General features: G+C 41.9%; 1 protein-coding gene across 6 annotated transcripts in view; it reads right to left on the bottom strand.

The window, feature by feature from the left end:
• The window catches only part of Gramd1c (GRAM domain containing 1C), an 85403-nt gene that overhangs the window by 18914 nt on the left and 44512 nt on the right, over positions 1–21977 (bottom strand). For 5 of the 6 annotated variants that reach the window (XM_039088482.2, XM_039088484.1, NM_001191826.2 and 2 more), the window contains 4 exons: positions 20570–20688; positions 17278–17410; positions 13912–14074; positions 5361–5498 (listed from right to left, as the gene is read on the bottom strand). In XM_039088482.2, coding sequence (XP_038944410.1) covers positions 5361–5498; positions 13912–14074; positions 17278–17410; positions 20570–20688 — 553 coding nt within the window. The remainder of the gene's footprint in view (positions 1–5360; positions 5499–13911; positions 14075–17277; positions 17411–20569; positions 20689–21977) is intronic. The other variant, XM_039088485.2, reaches the window with a different exon arrangement.

Here is a 21977-nt window from a genome sequence, read left to right as displayed (position 1 = left end):
GTAAAGTCTATTCTCAACAGTAAAAGAACTTCTAGGGGAATCACCATCCCTAACCTCAAGCTGTATTACAGAGCAATAGAGATAAAAACTGCATGATATTGGTACAGAGACAGACAGATAGACCAATGGAATAGAATTGAAGACCCAGAAAGGAACCCACACACCTATGGTTGCTTGATCTTTGACAAATGAACTAAAATTATCCAGTGGAAAAAAGACAGCATTTTCAACAAATGGTGCTGGTTCAACTGGAGGCCAGCATGTAGAAGAATGCAAATTGACCCATTCTTACCTTCTTGTACAAAGCGCAGGTCTAAGTGGATCAAAGACCTCCATATAAAACCAGATACACTCAAACTAATAGGAAAAAAAAAGTAGGGAAGAGCCTCAAATACATAGGCACAGGGGAAATTTTCCTCAACAAAACACCAATCGCTTCTGCTCTAAGATCAAGAATCAACAAATGGGACCTCATAAAATTACAAAGCTTCTGTAAGGCAAAGGACACTGTCAGTAGGACAAAATGGCAACCAACAGATTGGGAAAAGATCTTTACCAATCCTACATCCAACAGAGGGCTAATATCTAATATATACTAAGAACTCAAGAAATTAGACTCCAGAGAATCAAACAATCCTATTAAAAATGGGGTACAGAGGACATGTCTCCTGAGAGGCTCTGCCAGAGCCATACTGATACAGATGAGGATGGTTACAGCTAACCATTAGACTAAACAAGGAGAGCCCAGTGGAGGAGTTAGAGAAAAGACTGAAGGAGCTGAAGGGGTTTGCAACACCATAGGAAGAACAACAATATCAACCAACCAGACCCCACCAGAGCTCCCAGGGACTAAACCACCAACCAGTGAGAACACATAGAGGGACCCATGACTCCAGCCACATATGTAGCAGAGGATGGCATTGTCCTGCATCAATAGGAGGAGAAGTCCTTGGTACTGTGAAGGCTCATTTCCCCAGTGTAGGGGATTGCCAGGGCATTGAGGTTAGAGTGGGTGGGTGGGACTGGGAGCGTCCTCATAGAAGCATGTGGAGGCAGCAGGGGGTATGGGAGAGAGGAGAAAGGGGATAACATTTGAAATGTAAATACATAAAATATCCAAGAAAAATAAAAATTTAAAAAATACACATATCTCTTATCTACTTATTTCTAAATTATTAATATGTTTTTAGAAGACAAAATTAAAGGTCAATTCATCTGTAGACTCCATTTTAAATCCAAAACCTGTGGAAATGATGGAAATGGGACCATGCATGTAATACCAGCAACAGGGAGGCTACGGCAGGAAGATGGAGAGTATGAGGCTAGCCTGAACCATAGAAAAAGACCGTGTCTTGGAAAAAAGATACAAACACAACATTGGATATGCCATCACTAAAGAGAAAACGCTGAAAGACATTTGTCATTCAACAATGAGACTTTCACACCTGTGCGTATGGAGAAACCACGTCACAGATGTTATTGGTTGTCAGGTGACATAAGATTAGATCTCAGTTGCAATTCTCTTGTATCATGAGTAAGACACACTTCCCATAGAAACATAGCTTTAACCTCAGCAACATTTGTGAGAATCATTAGGCATGAAAGCCTCACGAACTCTGAAGATCCGACTACACCGTGAATACCGCCAACGTGAGTAGACACACACAAATGTTCATTCCCTGGGTTGAACTGCTACATCAGTCTTCTCATTGCTGGGGCCCGACTTTAATCCATCTCTCCTGTTGCTGAAGGGTTAGACTGAAGACAGAGCCATGTCTGTCCAGCTTTGTTTTTACAAGTAGGTGTACAGGTTTTTAAGGCAGGGTCAGAAAGCCTTTGACTACCTGTCAGAGCTTCGTAACTACATTTAAAAGGGCAACATCACACACAATAGAGTCTACCATTCAGAATGTGCTATAAATATTACATGTTTAGGCATTCATTTAAAAAAAAAAAGCTATATCCACTTAATTTCGAAGTACTTTTCAGGTTATTTGGTCCTATGTCACCATACTCCAGGGAAAAACAAGTGACCCACTGTTAACTGGAAACAGGTTCAAATGTTATCATTGAATACTGTTGCTAAAGTCCATACTATTAAATCAATTTCTGTCTCCCCATGCATGTTACACTGGGATTTTTACCACTTTACCAGCTAGGCCTACTGAATTATCATTTGTGAGAACATCCTCTGATTAATATAATATTGGGTAAGACAATAACAACAGAGAAAAGGATACATTGGTTTTTTTTTTTTTTTATGGTCCTAATGTTAAAAAAATAAAAAGACAGGAATTGCAGATACTTTAAGAATTCTTTGTTTTAGTAAACAATTTAAATTGGTGAAACTTCATATCAATTAGCTGACTGTTACATAAAATCAGAAGGAACAGTGTTGATCGTTCTGTGAAAAACCAGAGTCTCTACGCATCACTGATAAGATTACAAAATGGTACAATCATAGAATACAGAACTGGGTACGCCTCAAAAGAAAATACACAAAGTTACCTATGATGAAACAATCTGCCTTTAGACAACAAATAAGTACTGAAAGGAAATCAAAGTGAAGACAAGTAGATAGCCATATATTAGTGGCCTGGGTAGCATTTTTTTTTCACAGTAACTAAAAGCTATGTGTCATTAATGGATAAATGAACCCACAGAATATGATATTATATACACATATACAAAATATAATTCGCCTTTAAAAGATGCAGAATTCTGCTGTGGGTCTTCTCATGGATGGATGGATGGATTTGAAGACATTATGTTAAGTGGGAAACTTCTCAGTAAAAAACAAATGTTGTACACATTCATTTATACGGAGTAGCCCGATTTGTTAAATTCACAGTATAAAAGATGGAATGGTGGTTCCCCAGGAACTGGGGAGGGTCAGATGGAGAGTTTTCTTTTAAGGCTCAGAGTTTCTGTTTGTGTTGATGGAAAAGATCTGGAGATGCACGTGGTGATGGCTCTACAATGATGAGTGTACATAACGTCTCTGAACTGTTTGCTTCCTTTACAGCATGTACATTTCATTACAGTTTTAAAATCTGAGGAGAAGCCTAAGGGACGTAAATATGGATGTTATCATACGACTCGTGAAGCTTCTCTGAAGGTTTACATTTATCTAAATGAAAAAATATTCTAAATTGAGTTTTTAATTACGAGTAATGGCATGCAACTGTAAATAGAAATTAAAGAGACTGCCAACTTAAAAGTTCCTTATTAAAATAAATTAGATCCATGGGGCTGGGAAATGACTCAGGAGATGTCTTAGTTATTTCTGCTGCTGTGATAAAATACCATGACCCAAAGCCCCTGGCCACATGCCTCCTCCAGCAAGACTACGCCTCCTAAAAGTTTTCACAAGCTCTGCAAAGGGCGACACCAACTGAAGTTTTCAAGTGCTGATGGGGGACATTGTTCACTAGACCAGGACAGCAGTTACCAGCTTGACACCAACCCTGCCAATCCAAGTTTGACTCTCTGACCCCACACGGTGGAAGTTGTCCTTCTTACAAGTTGTCCTCTGACCTCCACACATGTGTGTGTCATACACACACACACGCGCACACACACACACACAGTAGAAATAAAAGAAGAAAGACCACATTGATTACTGGGTAGCGGGTTCTAAGAATAGCAGTATGGTTTAAGGTCAGGAACAATGATCTTTTAGAGACCTCTTGACTCATTCTAGGTCTACCCTGTAATGTTACCATAACTGTTCGGGCTTTGAATAAGCCAGAAGCCTTTGCTTCCTAAAGTTATTTATGACACCATCGAGTGGATATAACCAACCATACTGAGGCCAGATAGATACTAGATAGCAGGACTAGTTGTGTGCAAAAAGCACACTTTACTTCCTACCAATTTGTAATAACCTGTGGTGCTTTATAATAACTATAAAAGAGGCATTGCATCATCGACAACCACTGGGTAGCAAATACTCCAGGAATCACACCTAACTCTTCACAGGGATGCAGTTCCCCAGACAGAAATCAATCACAAAGTACAATCCGATTCAGAAGAGATACAGTCAAATATGAGCCACTGAGCAGGGGGCAACTTACATCTCCTAGATATTTCATATTTTTAACAGAAAACAGTAAAATTCTTAAAGCCGTGAAACTCATGAAATAATCACGAAATCTCTTATCAACAGAATCCCTTTGCTACCCTGCTGGGAATAAGAACATTCAGCTTTGGACCTGGAGTCCATGTTGATATCTTATCAGTGGATATGTGCTTATGCTGTTGTGAAAGTCTCAGACAACCTAATGGTTAACAAAATCCTCGGGTTACAGAACTGATTTGCTGACCATGTGAAATGGCTTACCTTGTACAAATGTCTACGGCTACTGCATTCTAACGTGATGCGGTTGACTCCCAAAGTTAACAAAGTATCTGGATATATATTCACTTTAAAACTTACTAAAAACTAATTTGAGATATTTAACAATATGGAACTTTTATCACATGAGCAGTGAAATTGTTCTGGGAGTGTGATCAGCTCCCTATATAAAACTACGTTTTCGTTATATTATAGGTACTTGGCACACAGCTCTGTTGATTTCACCAGGGATGCACACGTGGGCACTGCTATTCAGGCTAATACGTAAAACTTAATCGACATTCAAAGGCAGTCCAGGCTTCACCCGTCTAACCCTCTACAACAGCAGTGAACACATGGACTTCCATGTCTCTGCCAAGATATCACCGTGTGCACACTTTGTGTCTAGCTTCGTTCGCTTAACACTGTGTCTGTGAGGTTAACTCATAAGCAGCAGGAGCTCACCGTTGCTTGCATTGTTGTACGGGGCTCTTTAGAGGAAAACAGCAATTTGCTAGTCTACTACTGATGGGTGCTTGAGATCATAAATGTTGCTGCTGTAGGCCCAGTGAGCAGCTTTCAGGGTGCACACGCACCCAACTCTGAAGACTGTGAACCTCACAGAGTAAGGACCATGTCTAGAATCAGCTGCGATAGATACTATCAGGCCACTTGGCCAGGGGGTTACTTCAGTTGACACTCTACCTGCATCCACGTGTCACATAATGCAGTCCTTTCCACACAATAGGTTTCAACTAGACTAAATGGGTACATTAATGAATTACTGCAGGTTTTTTAGGGTATAAATCTTATACCTTTTAAATAGCACTTACCTAATTAAACAATTATTTTGGTCACATGTGAATTTAACCAAACATTTAAATCCCAGTTTTAAAGTCAACACCTTAAAATCAAATTGTGTCTAACCCCCACCCCAACCCCTCCGCCCCCAAGACACTATCAAGTTTCAACTCTCCAAGGAAAATCCTCCCCAATTTGTTATTAGTAAGAACAGAGGACCAACCTATTATGTTTCTAGAATTAGTAAATCTCTGCATAAAGTGTGAGCTGGTGAAGAGCAATTCAAACATTCTCTCAGCACTGATGTGAAAAACTCGGTTGATATAGAGTCTTCCTTGAAGATCTTTCTCGGGAATATTTTCTAGAAAAAAAACAAAAAACAAAAAACAAAACACAAACCAGAGGAGAAGAAATTAAGGAAAGATAATTTCAACACTTCAGGGGAAAGACTTGTTTTGTTTGGGTCTTGATACAAAACAGTTTTTAAATATGATTATCCTACTTCAGAAATCTAAAACTACAAATCGGAAACATTTATGTTCAACATAAACATAAGTACTTGGCTAAACCAGATCATAATTTTCAATTGTTAAAACACACACACGCACATAAACACTTAGCTGGAATAATATCGAACTCCTGTAAGATACCACGGAAATCAATGTTTCGTGTGTGATAAAAAGAAATATCTACCAGAGCCATTTCAAGACATGCCACTGAATACATTCAGGAAATGAGTCTCCGGAGGTTCTATTTGCTGTGTGACTAACACATTGATCTGAATGAGCTCACTTGGTTTACTGTGGCTGTCCCAGGTAGGGATCACTGTACTCATAGTGTATTCTCAGTACCCTACCTTAAAGTGGAAATAGCAACTTGTAGGATGTCATACAGGTGAGGGTGTGTACAGGATAGAACGAGGCCTGTCACTGGATGAGAAGGAAGGATGGGCGAGGGAAAAATTTGAGGGGGGGGGAGGAGACTGGAATGGAGATGGCAGAGTAGCCTCGGGGAGAACATGGACGCCGACATTAAGATCCCACTCTGTGTATTTACAGCTTTTTATGAATGTTCTTAAGGGATGGATTGTACAGGGCTTTGCATGTGTAGGTGGGCAATTATATCTTATCAATTGGATCAGAGGTTATTGTGTTGTGTGTTCTTAATATGCAGATTTAAGAGTTAAGAGCCGGTGCAGTGGCTGGTCTAGGCCACCACGGAGTTGGGATGTGTGCTTCTGGCAAGATATCTACCAGACATCTTGGGGCACTGTGGTGCCGGATCCAGAGGGGGTAGAAGACTGCCATTTTTATAATTTTACAACAACAACTACTCCTCCTGGAAAGTATTCTTCAAAGCTGAGTAATGTCCAGTGGAACAGAACTTGCTCCCCCTGGGAACCTGATGGCTAAGCACCTGCTGAGCACTATCGCAGCAGATGAACTAAAGTCACCTCTGATGTCCCTGGGAAACAGCGCAGGAGCCCGTGTTCCCATACATGTCAGACACCGCTAACCGTCTTCCAGTACTGACGCCTCTCAGCCTTCCACAGTCCTTTGGAAGAGCGACATTATCTATCATCTTCCTCTACAGAGGAGGAACGTGTGACATGGAGAGAATTACCAAGATGTCAAGGTCAGGAGTGACTGCTCTGGAATTTGAATCCACTCAAGCACACGAAAAAGTACCCTTCATTTTACATTGCCCAAAAGAGTTTAACTGAAAAGTCTACAGAGAGAGAGAGAGAGAGAGAGAGAGAGAGAGAGAGAGAGAGAGAGAGAGAAACAAAGAGAGAGAGAAAAGAAAAAAGGAAGAACAGAGCATGGTGTGTAACAGAAATAGTGGAAACAACCCAACACAAACTTTTAAATGATTTAATGACAAAGGACAGTGACTAGTCATTATTTCAAGGTTTACTTTCTACTGATACACCATGAAAAACCATGCCACAAGCTCCAAACCTCAGAAACCAAGCTCCAAGGGTGACATGGGAACAAGTGTGCTTTAACCAAAGAGAATGGTCTGCAAACCAGAAGAGCAGGACTCTGCCCCGACCATGATGGCTTTCCCTCTCATTACTGATTTGTGTGTAAAGAACCACACAGATACTGATTTACCCTCTTCTTGTAAAAAACACTATTTATAGGCAAAATGATTCACTGAGATTTCAAAGGGCTCCTCCAGCGTAGAAATTGCCGCTGAAATTAGACAATTAGCTACGGTTCTGTAAGATAGCCTCCCTGCCAGGCTTGGGGAAAAGCTTTCTCTGACACAGAAGTATTGTATGTTCATGATAAAAAGCAATAACTCAGGGACTGGAAAGATGGCTCTGAGGTGGTTAAGAGCACTGACTGCTCTTCCAGAGGTCCTGAGTTCAATTCCCAGCAACCACATGGTGGCTCACAACCATCTGTAATGGGATCCGATGCCCTCTTCTGGTGTGTCTGAAGACAGCTACGGTATACTCACATACATAAAATAAAAAATTAAAATATAACTCAAATATTCATACGGAAGCAAACAACTATAGATTTTGGTAGAATTTCTGCAGGAAATTCTTCCTACACAAGGATCCAACCCAATCTCTTTAGTCTGCTCTAATCCCTGGCACCTTCTCACTTTTTACGTTTCTTTGTTATGCTTCTGAACCCTGGATTCCAGAGAGCTATTCAGGTCATTTTACACAATGGCCTTCAGTATGGGCTGGCCTGCATTCTTCACGGATAAACTAGAATAGTGGTTGTGGGTAAGGGTGAGGTGCTCTTGGCTCTTATGAATGGTTCAGTCACAACAACACTGAGCACACAGGGCTCCCTAAGGAGGCTGGCTTTTACCTTAGGGGGTTTGGGGGGCATATGTCCCAGAAAAGACTAACTCACACTGTAAACAGCAGTGACTGAGAGTTTCTTTCTCTCCCACACCCCCAATACCTGTTGAGATTCTGTTTGTTTGTTTTCTTGGTGTCGCCGTGCTAACAGGGATAACATGGAATCTCAATGTAATTATTTTTGGTTGGTTGGGTAGGGGGTGGGGGTTGTGTGTTTTTTGAGACAGAGCTTCATATAGCCGGCCTCGAACGTGCCTGTGGGGACGAGGATCTAGTTTCCCCAAAGAGCTAAAAATGCTGAAGACTTTTATTTGTATTTATTGGCCATTGGTCCTTTTTTATTTGAAAAGTGGTTTTCGGTTCATTTGCCCAATTATAAACTGAATCACTTGCTCTTTGACTGTTTAATTTTTAAATATTTTCTGGATATTAATCCCTGTTTGATATGGTACAGACATTACTCCCTTTTTGTAGATGTCTTGTCACTCTATTGATTTTCTTTTGCTGTACAAATTTTTAACAATTGAGTGCAATAAGTACCAAGCTCAGCTGATATTTTCTCGATACCTAGAAGGAGCCACCTCTTTCAAGAAACCCTGGGATTACAACTTTTCAAAAGTGAGCTTCTTATTCATATTGAAAATGGAAAGATTACATGTATGTACATTCTTCAATGTAATATTTTCATGCTTCTCCTAAGCCCCATTAGGTGATAGATACTGAATTATGACTGATAAAAGTGCAATTTGCTATATCAGTATCAGAAATTAATAATATATTCTGCATGGGGATTTGTCGAAGGAAATAAATAAATGAAATAAATCATTCCTGCTTTGGATTTCTCATTTATGAAATTCTTGACATTTCAATTCTCTCCAAACAGCACCATCGATAATACAGCTACAGCACAGTACATTGGCAGGTGGTATTTTCAAATGCAGAAAAGACACTGCTCAACTCAGAAGCACAGTACTATTGTCAATAGAGAAAAAATATTCTGCTTAAAAAATATCATCTTGGGGGGTTGGGGATTTAGCTCAGTGGTAGAGCGCTTGCCTAGGAAGCGCAAGGCCCTGGGTTCGGTCCCCAGCTCTGAAAAAAAGAACCAAAAAAAAAAATATATATATATATATATCGTCTTGGGGCTGGAGAGGAGGTTGCTCTCCCAGAGGACCCAGGTTTGGATCCCAGCACCCACACTGGACAGCTCACAACCCCTATAACTCCAGCTCCAGGAGATTCAAGGACTTCCTACCTCTGTGGGCACCAGCAGTACACACACACACACACACACACACACACACACACACACGCACGCACACACACATGCACAAACACACAAATGCACATAATGTCAAACAATTTTTTGAAGTATAAGTTTGAAAGTGGCCGGTAGAAATATTTCAGAATGAGGTGGATGAATATAGGAATATAGGGGAAATACAATAACATGAAACTTAAATATATACACTGCCTGTTGTTTTGAGGATGCATAAAAATGTCCTACATAGGTAAGGATTGAGTTGGGGGAAGGGAGTCACGTTGACTCCCTCCATGAGACAGTATCATGATACTTTAACTGGTTCTGTGGGGAATATATATATATATGTGTGTGTGTGTGTGTGTGTGTGTGTGTGTGTGTGTGTGTGTGTGTGTGTGTGTATGTGGCAGGTTTTTCTCATTTTTCTATCTGTTCAAAAAACAGATCAAAGTGCTTCACTTTAGCCAGTGTGGTGATGCACATAAGATCCTAGCACACAGGGTGGGGCAGGAGGGTGAAAGGAAGCTCAAGGTCTGCCTGAGTGTAGGACTGGCTTTTCAGGACAGCCTGTCTCAACAATGAGGATGACAACAGAGCTGACCAATGCTTAGCGTGAAGAGCTCCCCATGGCGGCTCCCTCTAACCACATGGATGTCCAAACCTCCCGAGTTGGTCCACTTCCTCTAACTTTCCCCATTTTCTCCCTAGTTCGTTTCCTGCCAATGTCCTCATCATTTTACAACCTTGGGAAAATTGGAAGAAAAAAAAAAAAAAACGTAAAATTCATCACCATACTCCTTTCAAAAACCTGATGGATCTGAGATTCACTTAGGGAAAACCGTGGAAGTTATCATCTAATGATAATCTAATAAGGAAACCCCAATGTCTTAAGAACACTGGGGAAAAAAAGCATGAGATGCCCACTGCTAAACCAGGCAGGTTTTAAGGAGGTACCAATAAGAAACACAGTGTGGGGGTTGGGGATTTAGCTCAGTGGTAGAGCGCTTGCCTAGCGAGCGCAAGGCCCTGGGTTAGGTCCCCAGCTCCGGAAAAAAAGAAAAAAGAAAAAAGAAAAAAAAAAAAAAAAGAAACACAGTGTGACCGGGGCTCACGTACGGAAACTACACACAAGTTTCCGTTATTCCTAGATGTGTGTGTGTGTGTGTGTGTGTGTGTGTGTGCAGCTTTTGAGTTTCAATGTTACTTTGCTAGGAACTCAATAATGAAATGACTTTTTGAGGATGGATGATTCTTTTAAGAGTAGGTTTGAACAAAGAGAAAAATCACTCCTTGTTTTGGTGTCACTCGCATATTTGGCCACTGGGTGCCACAATGGATCTTCCTAGAGTCCTGGGTTCGGTCCTGCAGCACATGACTAATCCATACCCACTCACCCCTAACACATACCAGCAGGAGGCCTAGTAAGGCCTTGCTACTCACCATCCCCACAGACCTACTGCACTGACTTCAAGGTCGGCGTGCATAGCTTCAAGAAAGACTTCTTATAAAACCTACTGTGTAATAACCATGGGTTATGAGCACTTGGAGAAAGTTGGGAGCATTGCTCACCAGTAAGTTTTCCATAAATGTCTGGGTTTTTTTTGGGGGGGGGGGTGTATTATATTCTCAACTATTCCCTGCTTCCTCTCGCCCTAACCTCCTAGGCACGCACTAAGGAAAGAACAAGAAGGTATCTATCCACAGCCAGCAAGAGTATCCTGACCAGAGGGTGATTAAGCTAGGCCTGATCTGTGGCTTCTCCCCTACAGAACTGTAAGGAGGTACAGTGCTCTTTTCTGAGCCACGTGCTATCTGTCATAGCAGCTCATGCTGCCCGATAGAATGTGCAAGCATGGAAGGGGCGTGCCGGGCAGGCTTGGCCTATGTCGGCCCTGTCCTGTGAAGCCCAGGACAGCCCAGCAGCAGCTGCCGCTCCATGGCTGATCTTTGACTACAGAGGGTGGCTGGCCTGACACATGTGGTCATCGTCATCCTCTGCTCTGTCAGCAGCCCTGTAACCTCTGGCACACAGAGGCGGACTATCCTCTAACTTGGCCACCATTCGTGGTAATGGTGCTATTCTGGTCGCTCTGACTTGCTCTTTGCTTCGTTTTTGTCCTTCCCTATTTTATGACGGTAGGGATATCAGGAAGGAGACTCTCTGTGGAGCCTGTGCAACAATAGCGAGCGTGCAGCGAAGGCAGCATCCGGAGTGCAGCACATTCGATACCCTTGACACCGAAAGAAGGTAAAGACTCTGATTATTCATCATCGCTGGAGTCTAGCTACATGTTGGTCTTCTGAAACCAAATAATTTATCTTACTTTTTATATTTCCTTATTTAGTGTGGGGGAGGGTATATGAGCTATCACACACATACAGGGTTCAAAGGGCAATTTGCAGGAGTCAGTTTTCTCCTCCCGTTGTGTGGACTCCAGGGACTGAACTCAAGCTCTTTGGCTGCATAGCAAGCACCTTACCCACTGAGCCACCTTGCTGGCCCCATAAGCTATTTTAGATACCGTGTAGAATATTTAAATGTCATGTAGAATTGTATTAGCAGTTTTTATTTGTCAAAATTTTTTTTCAACTGTAGAATGTTCCTTTAAAAGTGACTTGATTATAGTTGTGTAGCTTGGTGCTTTTGTGGGCCTCTGAACAGAGGGAGGGAGGGCTGTTTCTTGGGAACCTTGTCCTCCTACTGGGTTGCCTCATCCAGCCTTGATATGAGGTCTGTGCCTAGTCTGACTGCAACTCGATATGCCATGTTCAACTGATATCCCTGGAAGGCCTGCCCTTTTCTGAAGAGACACGGAGACGTGGATGGTAAAGGGGGATGTGGAGGGGAGGGCGGGGAGGAGGGGAAGGGAAATGTGATCTGGATGTAATAATGAGAGAATAAATGGATAAAAAAATTTAAGTGATTTGAAAATAAGTTTAAATTTAAAAATTTTCAATATACATTGGCTCTAATAAAAGAGTTCAGAAGCGATTGTGAAGGTATGCTCATGCTTCTGCCTTCAAAGTTATCTCTAAATATTTCTCAAAAATATTCTAGATAACCAAAATCAAAAGCATGTAATGTCACCCATATGGAGTGAAATAGTAATCTTTAAGTAACATCAACAAGCTAATCTTCTAAACAGGGTTGCTTTCTAGACATTTTTACTTCCTTTGGAAGTCACACAGTAATTCAAATTAATATTTATCTCAGAATGTGACTAATTGTCTTCATAATTGTATATATACATATATACTGTGTATATATGTTAAGTCTTTGTTAAGATGGCTGTTTGTTTGTTTGTTTGTTTAATTGGTTGAGGCAGGATGTCACTATCTACCTTGGCTAGTCTAGAACTCATTATGTAGACCAAGTTAGCCTTAAAGTTACACCTGCTTCTGCTTCCCAAAGGCTTGGATTAAAGGTGTGCACCACCACACCTAGAAGATATCTCTTTGGAAAAAAGAAGAGAAAAAAGAAGTTGGGAAGTCCTGGACATGGTACTCGTGCCTTTAATCCCAGCAGTGGCAGACACAGGAGGAGCTCTGAGTTCAAAAGAACTAAAAAGTGAGTTACAGGCCTGCACCCAAGACTACACAGTGGGGGTTGGGGATTTAGCTCAGTGGTAGAGCGCTTGCCTAGTGAGCGCAAGGCCCTGGGTTCGGGAAAAAAAAAAAAGAAAAAAAAAAAAGACTACACAGTGAGAACCTATCTTTAGTAGTAGTAGTAGTACTAGTAGTAGTAGTAGTAGTAGTAATGAACAACTTGGGAAGTACTTTAAGTGAAAAGAAGATTGGAGTCAAAAGATCTTGTCCTCAATCCAGCCTCTGCACAGCTAACTCATACATGTGTTCAAACAAAACCTTCAATTTCTTATTTTTCTATAGGTGGAGGAAAGGTAGGCTAAATACAGTAACAATGGGAATATCTTACCTCCGTCTGTAGGAGAGGCATAGAGGCTTTCTAGTAAGAGATTTCTATTCCACTACCACTGCTCCATGTCCATTGCATGAAAGCCCTGTGTGTGTGTGTGTGTGTGTGTGTGTGTGTGTGTGTGTGTGTGTGTGTTATGTAAGAATGAGTGTTCAGGCACATTTGTTTCTGTGTGTATACATGTGTTCATGTGTCTGTGAAGTCCAGACAACCTTCAGTGTGGTTTCCTCAGGAGACAGACACCTTCATTGTCTGAGACCTGGTCTTGCCTCTCAGTAGGACCTGGAACATATTGATTATGAGAGACTGCCAAGCCAGTGAGACCAAAGATCTGCCTGTCCCTGCCTTCCTGATGTTGGGAGGGCAGACCAGTGCCACCATGGCTAACAAATGCTGGGTTTGTCATGTGGGTGCCAGGGGTTGAAGTCAGGTCCTTTTGCTTGCACTGAGATATTTCACCATGCCTCTCCTCCCTAGTTCTCAAAGCTTGGAATTCTAAGTCACTCTAATTGAGACTTCAAACTCCAGGCTTTGAGAGAAATAAAGATGGGTAGACTGACTAACTGGTCTCCTGTTTTCTACACACATTCATTCCTTTTCTGGTTCTCTGAATGTGAGGCTGCCACAATCAAATTCTCACTCTGCATGCACACACACACACACACACACACACACACACACACACACACCTAACACAAAGGTAAACATTAGAAGACATGCCTGGAATTTCGTTAAGATTTAAAATTCTTTACCTTCATCCACAGAATCTGAAGTACTGCTCTTGTCCAGAGAAAGGTACTCATTCTTATTCAAGTCCAGTGTCTTGGAGGGCACTCTGCCTAACTTCTTTTCTGAAGCTAGGGAAGGACTTTTTCTCACGTGTCTCTCACTCTGAGACCCCTCTTTTCCTAATCCCTAAGAGACAAACAATTTGGTTTAAAGGTTAAAAAAAAAACTGTTTTGAAACACAGGTTTTACAGCAAGCAGTTTAATATTAAATATGACGAGTACAGGATCGAAATGCTGCTTTTAGGATTGAATGCTACCCGGGATATGAAGGCCTTTCTGCAGTGTTCTCACACAGTGGTGAATGGCAGGCCTATGAAGAACATCGCATAAAAGGGATTCAAAGGAAGTTACCATCATGTGAGTGGTCAGAGCACAAAGGAAAGGACACAGCAGAAGACGACAATTTGGAACAATCAGTTCTTTTGGGACTGACAAGGGGAGAAACCAAACCCAGTTTAGTTTCCTTAGCCAGTGCCCACTCTCTTAAAACCAGGGACTGAAGTAGAAATGGAAAGACCATAAAAAGATAGAAGTCATTTAGGGGTGCAATGGGGAGAAGAGGTTGACCTCACAACAAGCCTGATGGTCCTACCATTAAGAGACTAAGAGACAGAGAATTAAAGTATACCAAAATATGATTAAGTATACTTCCTGGGCATGATTAATGAGAAGTCATTTTATAGTAACAGACATACTAGCGGACAGAGATAGTAACTGATGGGTATTAAATGTAAATGCCATTATTATGTTACGATTCAAATAGAACTAACTATAACCAGGAAGGTAAGTACAAAGTGTGTATTAACTATACCAAAAAAAAAAAAAATCCTCTTTGCCCCGTCTGTGTGTCCAGAGATGGAAGGGTATACAAAGCATATATCAGCCCTTCTCTTTTCTGCTCTAGACAATCCTTACCTAGATCTGAAGGGATACTCAGCCCTAGGGAGAACACAGTCAGTCGGGAAGCTGAGTGGTAAGTAGGACCCAGGACACAACTTAGTGAAGAGTTAGACTACCAGTTAGTATCCTGAGAACTGACACTTCAAGCAGCCAAAACCAGGGGTTGATATATTTGGGGATTACATGGTAGAGAGCAATATGCTTGCCTAGCGGACTCAGAACCCCTCTAAGAGCCAGGCAGAGGATCATGCTGTATCTTCTTGCTAACTAAATTTCATTTCCTATTATAGGAATATCAGTAAATACCTATATAAAAAGAATGGGGATGGAGAGACGGCTCAGTGGTTAAGTGCACAGATTGCTCTTCCAGAGGTCCTGGGTTCGATGCCCAACACCCACATAATGACTTAAAACTGTCTGTAACTCCGGTTCCAGGGGATTCAACACCTTCACAAAGACATACGTGCAGGCAAAACACTAATGCGCATAAAATAAACTAATTGTTTTAAAGGAAAAAAAAGTTAACAAATTGTTGACATTTGTATTGCTTGTATCTCCAGATAGTTTCCTGTATTTCACAAGGAATATTAATTTTATAACAATTTTCATTTAGAAAATAGTTGTTTCTGATTTTTGTTATTTTCAATTTGATGAAAATTAAAAAAAAAATCAAACAAAGTGAAAAACAGACAACATTTGCTAATCTCTAAGACCTGAGACTCTCACCCAAATACTCCTTGGGAAAAAAGGCCCAGGAGTTTGAAAAACTATGTGTACATCAACAAGAACATTGTCAATCTACTGCATTCTATTCTATCCCATTCACCACTAAGGATAGAAGACAACTTCTTTCAGGGACAGAACCAGAGGTAAGACCAACAGGCTAAGTATTCCAAGAGGGGACACATTAGACAGGGGAGATAGGAGGACTAAATGACAGATTGGAGTCCTGAGAACCCAGCCCTCAAGGTGGACTTTGGCAAATGGATAATGATTCTACAAGAAGTCCTCTATCTTGTTCCCTCCCCTGAGTATCCTACATACAAAGCTTAACTTCCAGAATGACATCTCGTGTGCAGTAGATGATCCCTAAGTGTCTCTTAGAGCGTCGCTGTGTAAAGAGTAGGCTGATGCAGAAGCATGAGGAGGGATGCTTGCTAAAGCAAGTGTAGAACTCGGGTCCTTCACATGGATAAAGCCTTTGTCAGTGTTCTCTAAACATTTACCCAGAGGAGATGCTAGGAGACCCTGAAGGGTCTAAAAAACAGAATCATTGCTAACTACACGAAGTTTTTCAATTACAACAGCCTATGGCTTTGGGACACATAATGGATGCTAGCCATTGCTCTCAGTGCCCTCACAGACACCCATTCACTTATTTCTTGGTTTAGAAATCCTATGAGGTTGTACTTTCACCTTATAGCTGAGAATGAAAGGCAAAGCTTAAGCAGTTAACTTATTGAAATATGGGGTCCGGCAGAGGCAGGCTCGGAAGCTCAAATGCTGCTCTAAAATCAGACCGATCCAGCTGCAGGCCCCAAACAGGGAAAGCTGTGTTAAGGCACTCAGCTCTTAGAAGGTGGTCTCCGAAGACCTCCTTCTTCACCAAGAAAATGGTTCATCAGAAAAAAGCGGCATGGTGTCTGTGGTGGAAAACACCCTCAATGTGCGTGGGACACGCTGCTATGCCAGAAAACAAAAGGAAACACGAGAGATTAGTGGTCAGTTTAACAAGACAGGGGAGACACACAGAGTATCAAATAACAGGAAGAGTGAGCCAAGTGTGGTGGTAAATGCCTGCAGCCCTGGACTAGGGAGAGTGAAGAAGACAGGTTTGAGGTCTTCCCAACAGACATGACAAGACCCTATCTTAAAAAAAAAAAAAATCACGACTCCAAGTGATTCCAAGTCAGTCATTTTTAAAGCTAATACACATATGGTATTTGAAAAAAAATGAAACTCTTCAGCTAATGAAGAAGCCCAGTTGGACTGTCACATTTAATGTGCTATTTAAGAAGTTTCTACTAAAAAGAAAAAAGAACTTGGTCCTCTGTGACCAAGCCTGGGCTCACAGCTCATCTCTCCCATTCGAAAGCCATTTTCTCCATCACACACACATTCCTTCCTCTTGGGGTGATTCTGCTGACTACAAGCTCCTACGTCTTGTTATATTTTAAACGGTACTCGGTGTTTTAATAGACGCTGCTCAAGGACCTGCTGGTCGCTCTGTGTCTTTGAAGAACAGCACATACTTTCCCCACGTAACCTCTGCTACTTAGAGACTTAAACTCTCTTCCCAAAATCAAGTAGCAGCCAGACATCCCAAGCTTTTGAACACTTTGGATACGTTGCATATTTGACTTGATTTGATCTTATGATTAACAGGACTCGGTGTCCGGGGTAGGCTTTAGGGAACAGCAGATACTAACTCTTTCCGGTGAGTTTCCATCCAATGACTCTGTTTCTGAAGCTCTGCTAACTGACTCGTGTGTCAAACTGATGGCCTTGGAGAACTTCTCGTCTCTTTCCCCAGAGTCATCCACGCTGCTTCTTCCTGGACTTCTGTAGGAAACACGGCATTACAGAAGCGTAAGGTCATCTCACGAAGACAGCCAGCCCTTCATGCGCCTCTCTGAGGTGTTTGCTAGTCTAACACATCTCAACAAAGAACAGATTGTTAAGCTACCCTCTTAAAGACACCAGCTGACTTTATTCTTGAAAACATAAAACATATGTTCATATGCAAATCCATACATCTGAGAAACTACTAAAAATGTAATGGAGTACAAGTAGCCCCAGCTGATCTGATGCATACATATGGCTTAAGGTTGCATTGTAAAACCACAGAGCTCCCAAGGTTTGGGAAGATGTTTGGGTTAGATGCCACTAGGCACCAGAAGGCAGTTTTACATCGTCTTACTTCTGACTTAGTCTCGACGGAGGTAACTAGGCCCTCTAGGAGGTGGAAGCTCCTCATGTCTAAATATGATAATGGCCATCAGTCAGACTGAGGCAGGACAGAAAGACAGGAAAACAAGGCCCCTTCACTCTGAGATCTGGTTTGCATTTCCTTCTAGCTGAGAGTCAAGAAACTTCAACACAAATGACAATCTCAAGACTGCTGGGCTGGCCATGAGGGCAGGTGTGGTGGGGAGCACCTTCAACCCCAGCACCTGGAGGCAGAGGCAGGGGGATCTCTGTGAGTCTAGGGACAGTCTGGTCTATAAAGGGAGTTCCAGGAGAGCCAGAGCTACACAATCCTGTTCAAAACAAAACAAAACAAAACACCTGCCCAAAAAGCTAAAAACATCACAAATAAGGATGTTCAACCAACCATCCAACCATCTGTGCTTACTCAGGATGAGAATGTTTATGGCCCGAGGCTTAACTGTGCCAGCAGTCCTCTCATCCCTAAATCTGAGCACTACACCACATGAAGTCACGTCATAGTTCCTTTCACAAAAGAAAAGTTTTTAGTAAAATAAATAAGCTCGCTTACACATTCTTATTTGATTTCTAAAACTTCACTGACTTTATCATTAAGCTTTGCGGTGAACTATACCCTTTAAACAATATAACTTATGTACGTACATTCACTGTAAAGGAAAAGACTCATGGCTCTCTTGAGAAGCCCCGCACCCTTTAGTCTTAGATGTCTTCTTTTCCCTTAAAGGTAGCTCTGTTCCCTGACTCTATTTTCGCTCCCACCATCCCCACCTTGCACTTAAATCAAGCATGGACTAGCACCTGTCTCTCTTATTACCTAACAAACCTGGTTTGCTTTCACTTGTCCTGAAATTCTTTTCTGTACTGAGGACCCAACTTTATCTATGTTCAGGCCTCTAAGAATAGTGTGGGCTCTTCAGACCCCAGTGCAGCTAACAAGCTACTTACTCCCAAGAATAACTTGTAAAAATATAGCTTTCAAATGGTCATAGTGCCAAAGACTTCCGTGGAGGACATCAGCATAGGAACTCAATCGTGGCTGGAACCTAGAGGCAAGAGCTGATGCAAAGGCTGTAGAGGGGAGCTGCTTATTGGCTTGCTCCCGTGGCTTACTCAGCCTACTTTCTTGTAGAACCCAGGACCACCAACCTAGGGATGGCACCACCCACTCTGGCATGGGCCCTCCCCCCATCAATCACTAATCAGGCAAATGCCTTACAGCTGGCTCTTATGAGGGAATCTTCTCAGCTAAAGTTTCCTCCTCTCTGATGACTCTAGCTTGGGTCAAGTGGGCATAAAATTAATCAGCACAAGCCCTATTTAACTCTGCCCAAATAACGATTAGTAGGTCTGCGACCAGCTCCCTCCTGGATAGGCAGATTGATGGGGCTTCGTAGCTCACTAGTTAAGTATGGAGATCCCAAGAGCTCAAGGAGGATGGAGGTTAGAGGGGAAAGGAGAGGGGAAAGGAAAGGAGAGAATGCAAGAATGAGAACAGAGACAAAGAGTACAGAGAGCTGAGGCAACAAAGGTTTGAAGCAGACTTGCGGTTTCCAGAGGGAGGAGCAGCGAGGGAGAGCTGGGCACCAGGATCCTGCTCGACATTTTCTTACAAAATAGTCACCAGGAGAAGACAAGACAGCTTTACTGGTGACCTCAAACGTGTGTGAGATACTCGTCAAAATATGTATTCTTTCCTGCTTCTGAGGCTACAAAGTTCAAAAGTTGGCAGAGACCTTGAAGGCCTCCGAATCTAATTGCCTCGTGTTCATAGATGGGGAAACGTCCAAAGGTTTGACTGAGATATCCCAGCTACAAAGCACAATCCAGATCTTATTGACTACACCCCAAGGCTCTCTGCGTTAGTAAACTGACTTTCTACACCGTTTCCGTACCTAAGGACTACTAGTAAACTTTATAATGATAGCAGCCAAAGGAAAAATGTGAACTTCACAGGAAAGTTATAAAATATGCATGTGCAGCCGTGTGAAAAAGAGACTATAAAATATTGATATAAACGGAGACAACATAGGTTGGAGCAGCAGAATAGAAGACTGCCCAGAGGAGGAAAGCATCTGTGTGTGCATGAAGACTTTCGACATATTTGCATTGTAAGATTTGGAGAGATGGCTCAGCCATTGTCCCCTAGGCTCCCAACCAAAGCGGCAAGATTTGGTCCTTGGATCTTGGCTTCTCTCACTTAGCATAATGTTTGCTCCAGAGTTTTGATGTATTACCTCTGTTTATTGAGGCTACGGCCTCGATTAACATTGATAAGGCACATTTTTTTAATTTCAACAGTTAGTAAAATGCTCACACTTCTTAATGATTGGCTGTCAAAATAATCTCTCTCCTAATTTCTTTATGACACTGTAGCAGCGCATGGCCTTACCATTGCTTGCATTCCCAAAGCACTGTCAGCTCCTCTGACTAATGTGCTCAGTATTTACTGAGTGCTAGGTTCATGTCACTGTGCTAGAGAGCCTTTGAGGAAAAGTCCTGAAACCACCTTACCCCTCAAATTGCTCTAGTGTCTCCTGTGAGCTCAGAGATCACAGCCCCTGCTCCAGATCCTCCATTAAAAGGCTTTCTAGAAGCAAATGCTAACATTTCTTCAAATCCCACAAGTGCTTACCAACTAAGCAAATGACTCTCTTCTCTCCCAACTTGCCCTCTACCAACAAGAGGGCAAACCGAACCAAATGAAGAGTTCACAGAAACTCAGAATTGAAACGGTCATAGTGCACGCTGACGTTCTAAGTTGCCTCACTGTACCTTGGCTGCACGTTTTCTTCAATTGATAGCGACAAGTGTTCCATTTCTTCAGCGTTTAATCCTAGTTCGGTGCCATAGTTCTGCTGGAGCAATTGCCAGAACTCCTGTCTGGTCAGGCTCTAAGATGACAGAAATACTGCGTGACCATTGGAAAATACCACAGATAACATAACTAATTCAAAGCACAAAGGCCAAAGTCAAAGGAGCCGTGGCACAGACAGTCAAGGTGTGACTCTGATAGGTCCTGGTCTATTTGTCTCCCTAGTTTCTAAAAAAAAAAAAAAATGGATTAATGGGGGCTGGACGCATTAGCTTAATGGTTGAGAACTGCATACTCTCCACAAGGCTCTGAGCTCAATCCCCAGCGCTGAGAAAGAAAGGTTAAGTATGCTCATGTGATGAGATAACACAAGAGAGCTGGAGGGGAAGTTCATGGATAAGAGCACTCCCTGCTCTTCTAGAGGACCTGGGTTTGATTCCCAGCACCTGCACGGTGCCTCACAACCATCTGTAACTCCAGTTCCAGGGGATCTTCTGCCCAGCTCAGGCACACGAGTGGTACACAGACCTACGTGTAAAGATAAATCAGCAAATAGAGGGTTAAATAGATAAACAGATAAATCATTTCTCCCCCGAGATAGGGTTTAATCGTTCTCCAGGCTGATTGCGGACTCAGCTATTCTCCGAAGTCATTGAAACTAAAAGGCACATCCCACTTAGAAATCCGCGATTTTTCCAAGTGGCTATTGTATTTAAGTACACTTAGGTAAAGATGTTTAAAGTGGCTTTTTTTTCTATAAAAGTAACTTACTTATCATTTCTGGTAATTACTGATCTGAGATCCACACAACCTACAATCAAAATTCGGAGTCGTCCTAAATGTCAACTCAGAACCAAAACTTTTAATATTGTATCTGAATATTTTAAGCATTTTTAGGACTTAGTACACCAATGAGTTCTAAATTACATTTTCCTAAAATATAAAATGCAAGAAAATAATCTCAGAATACTAATTTACTTTTAATAAAGTCCAGGTCGCTTTCTTTATAAACAGCATATCAGTGGTAAAATCCCCAAATACAGCAGAGAACTAGATCCGTGGGTAAGAGTGCCTGCTGCTCCATCAAAGGGCCGGTGTCCACACAGCTCCCACATTGGGCAAGTCACAAACACCTATAACTCCAAAGATTCTGACACACCCACCTACTGGATTCCATTGGCATTGAGCGCGGACACACACACACACACACACACACACTTTTAAAAAACCTTAATAACCACATAAAGCAAGTTGTAAACTATTTGAGAAAATAACATCATATTATAGTAACAGACTGGTTTCTAGGAGCCTTACAATTAATTATATGATTAAGCAAGTCAAGAGAGAGACTGTGTGGTACTGAAGCAA

This window comes from Rattus norvegicus, chromosome 11 (genome assembly GCF_036323735.1).
Source record: "Rattus norvegicus strain BN/NHsdMcwi chromosome 11, GRCr8, whole genome shotgun sequence".
NCBI lineage: Eukaryota > Metazoa > Chordata > Mammalia > Rodentia > Muridae > Rattus > Rattus norvegicus.
The sequence above is the reverse complement of the archived record's forward strand: the minus strand, read 5'-3'. Positions and strand labels throughout refer to the sequence as shown.